This window comes from Castor canadensis, chromosome 10, assembly GCF_047511655.1.
Source record: "Castor canadensis chromosome 10, mCasCan1.hap1v2, whole genome shotgun sequence".
Lineage (NCBI taxonomy): Eukaryota > Metazoa > Chordata > Mammalia > Rodentia > Castoridae > Castor > Castor canadensis.
In genome coordinates this window covers 104,252,386-104,255,879 of record NC_133395.1, presented here as the reverse complement: position 1 = coordinate 104,255,879, position 3,494 = coordinate 104,252,386, and the positions used below count along the sequence as shown (strand labels likewise).

Genomic DNA, 3,494 nt, shown 5'->3' with positions numbered 1-3,494 from the left:
AAGTAACTAGAATCACAGGATCAGCTAGTGGGGATGATCTGGATGTCCCAGCACATAGTAGGCATTAGTACACACATGTCCCATCCAGCAGGACACATCAGCGTGGGTAGCGAACCTAGAAGGGGAAGAATGAAGGGACAAGAGACACGAAGGAGACAGCAAGACCGGAGTTCTGATCAAGCTGCAAAATTTTATTGTTCACACAGGGGTATTTATGTGCTGAGGGAGTGAGGGGTATGACGAGGTGCAGGCTGGTTGGCTGGTTCTGCTATAGGACTTCTGATAGGGTGCACATTCACGCCGGCGGCAAGGTAAACTCCCGGAAGAGAAGCAGGGATGGCGCCATCTTGTGCTGGAGATGGAGAAGTTGGGCGGGTGGTGCGACACCGCAGGGTATTTGCATGAACACAGGATGTTCGGAGAAATGCAAGATGTCCCAGGAAGACAAACACCGCAAAATGTTCCAGGGCAAGGTCAAGACAGAATGGCTCACAAAGGGAGCCTTGTCTCCGACATTTCCCCCTTATTCTTATACAAACATGACCAGAATATGTCGGCTTATTGAGAGGGGATGACAGAGGCCCAGTTCCTCAGGGTGGAGATCATTTTTGCTTTGTAAGCAAGCGTCCTTGCTAAGTTCTCAAGAGAATCTCCTCGGCATGTTTTTTGAGGAGGCAGATTTTTTAGGAGCATGCCAACCGCCATGCACCAGGGCATGTCATACAGAGGTCTTGGGTCTGGGGATCCTAGGATCCACCCTCTTGCAGTCTTACCTGCACCCTCGTTTAGAAAAGCCTTTATGATCACTCTCCCTGGGTGCTGCCTCCCCCAAGCAGAGGGGCCCAGCGGAGGAGGGCCCAATGGGCGATGAGTGGTCAAGAATGTTATATAAGAAGAGGGGGTGGCAGAGAGAAAATTTGGAAACCCAGATGGAGCATTTAGCGAGTTTCTACTGAAAAGAAGGTCTCAAGAGCACGGTCTTCCATATCCAGGCGATGATAATGGACCTGTATAGGCTTAGAGGCTAAGGTGTTAATTTGTTCTTTAATAAATTGTATCAGCCTGTTTATAATGCAGGGCCCTATGATCACAATTAAAAGTAGACCTAGCAAGGGGCCTAATAGTGGAAGAAGGTAGGGTAGAATTCCATTAAGCCCAGTCCAGAGGGGGTTTTCAAATAGCTCCCTTCGTCTCTTTTCTAAATCTTCTTGAAGCTGCTTAATTTTGGGGCGTACTATGCCTGATTTATTGGCATAAAAGCAGCATCTTTCCCCTAAGGCCAAGCAGATACCTCCCTGGTTGGCTGTTAGCAGATCTAAGCCTCGCCTGTTCTGAAGGACCACTTCTGCCAGGGAGTCTATTTGGTCCTGTAAATCCTTAATGGTTCCAGATAGAGTTTGTACATCATCTACAAGTTGTTGAGATAGGCGACGGTAAGAGTGTATAGCCGTGCCTAAGCCAGCTGTACCTGTGCCTATAGCTGCTGTTATTCCAAGGCTGGCAAGGAGCGGTAAGGCTTGTATTGCCCATTTATGTCTTTTATTTAAGGTGTCTAAGCTAGGAATGGGCAGAGGTTCATCTCCTGAGACAACAGTAACATCTGGGAGTAATAAGGCAACAACACAGCCACCAGTCCAATTTGCTGGAAGTCTGGGGAAGGCTGAGTTTCCTCCACACAAAAAAACTGTATCGTTGGGGGGACAAAGAGCTAGGGTGGGTGAGGAATAATTTAGAACTGATGAGCAATTTCCAAAAGAACTAACCCCAACGTCAATATCATAAGAATTATTTAGCATCCTGCCTTGAAGGCATACTGTAGGTGCATCCATAGGCTGTACTTTAAAGGGAAGTCCAGATTGGCAGGTATCCTGATTATTTATGGTGGAGTTAACAGGTATTGCCATGGGCATTATTGCTCCTGTGGTCATGCAAAGCCAGCAATCCTTAGCAAGGGTGGGGTTGGAAGTGTTAAGCAGGGAGAAGGTACTTCCCAAAATATCTAATGTATTGGGATCTAAATCTGGAATCTGAGATTTAGGCAACATTAAGGGGTGATATGTAAGTTCAGGGATTGTGGGTATTAGAAGCTCAATTACTTGAAGATGCTTGATAGCATCTGTGGGTCCTCCACCGTCAGAAACTCCTATAGGAGCTTTGCTAGGCCAACAGGAGGGTTTACCGGTGGAGCCCTCACATCCAGCCAAGGTGTCGGAGAGGTGAACGGCAGTTCCGATGTGGCCAAAAAGGCCGGGTACTTGTACGACAGTGTCGGCGTGACCTCCCTCTAAGACCCCTTGTTCAGAGCCAGCAGTAAGAATGGCCTCAAAGTATTGTTTTCTGTCTTTGCCAAGACAGAATGAGGCTTGCGTATAGCAAGAACTATGAACTGCCAAAGTGTAGTGACAGGTAGCTGAACAATTTTTAGGTTCTTTGGAAGAGGGCTGGGAGATTTTTGGTTTATTAACACATACCCATGTAGGCTGATAATATCCTCCAGTGTAGGAGTTGACCTCCACACGCTGGTAAGCCGTCTTAGTTGTGCAATCTACAGCCTGGGAGTAGCTTGTGGGAGCGGTAGTCCAATGTCCTCCCTGGCATTCACAGGGGAGGCCGAAAACTTTTTGGGAAGCTAAGCCAGGGTCCCCAAATCCTCCATTAGCGGTCTTGATTTGTAGCAATGTTGCAGGCAGGATCAGCATCCATTGCAGGAGTTGCATCTGCAAGAGAAGATAATGTGTCCTCAGGGAGAGGGTCTTCATCCCTGGGTTTTATTAAGTCATTGACCTGCTTTACCAGGCGTTCTGGTAACCATCTAGGGGCAACTTGCTCTTGATCCAAAACACAAGCTGAGCCTCGGCCCCAGATGAGGACAGGATCTGGGCCTTTCCATTTATTTGTAAGAGGATCGCGCCACATGACGGGTGGGCGGACAGAGTTGGACGAGGGGTGCCAGTGTCTATCTGCAGCCGAATGGCCGCCATTGTCTAGGGTAAGAAAATTAAGGGCAAATAATGCATGATTTAGGCAATCTCTAGGAGTGGTGAAAGCAAGGGTAGAAGCTTTAAGACAGGTCAGCCAAGTTTTTAGGGTGAGGTGGGCGTGTTCTACGATGCCCTGACCTTGGGGATTATATGGAATCCCAGTAGTATGGCAAATCTGTAGATTAGAACAAAACTGTTTAAATTTAGAATTAGTATATGCAGGGCCATTATCTGTTTTAATGTGTGTAGGTTTGCCCATGATGGTAAAGGCGGAAATAAGATGAGAAAGGACACCCTTGGCAGCCTCTCCAGTGTGTGGCAATGCAAAAATAAAGCCACTAAAGGTATCTATAGAAACATGGAGATATCTGAGTTTTCCAAATTCAGGAAAATGAGTAACATCCATTTGCCAAACCTGATTAGGTAGCAATCCTCAAGGGTTGACTCCTAAATGTTGAATGGGAAGGGAGACAGCGCAAGCAGGGCATGCTTTAACTATTTCTCACGCCTGTT

General features: G+C 47.2%; 1 protein-coding gene across 1 annotated transcript; it reads right to left on the bottom strand.

Annotated features, from left to right (window-relative positions):
• Window positions 1–308: 308 nt before the first annotated feature.
• Window positions 309–2,759, bottom strand: LOC109702290 (syncytin-1-like). Its single transcript, XM_020187679.2, has one exon. The coding sequence runs from the start codon at window positions 2,757–2,759 to the stop codon at window positions 939–941; it is 1,821 nt and encodes a 606-aa protein (XP_020043268.2). The 3' UTR covers window positions 309–938.
• Window positions 2,760–3,494: the final 735 nt, after the last annotated feature.

What these genes read in the sequence shown, in the direction of transcription:
- LOC109702290 (XM_020187679.2), bottom strand. Translation starts at nt 2,759, where the DNA reads ATGAAGACCCTCTCCCTGAGGACACATTATCTTCTCTTGCAGATGCAA.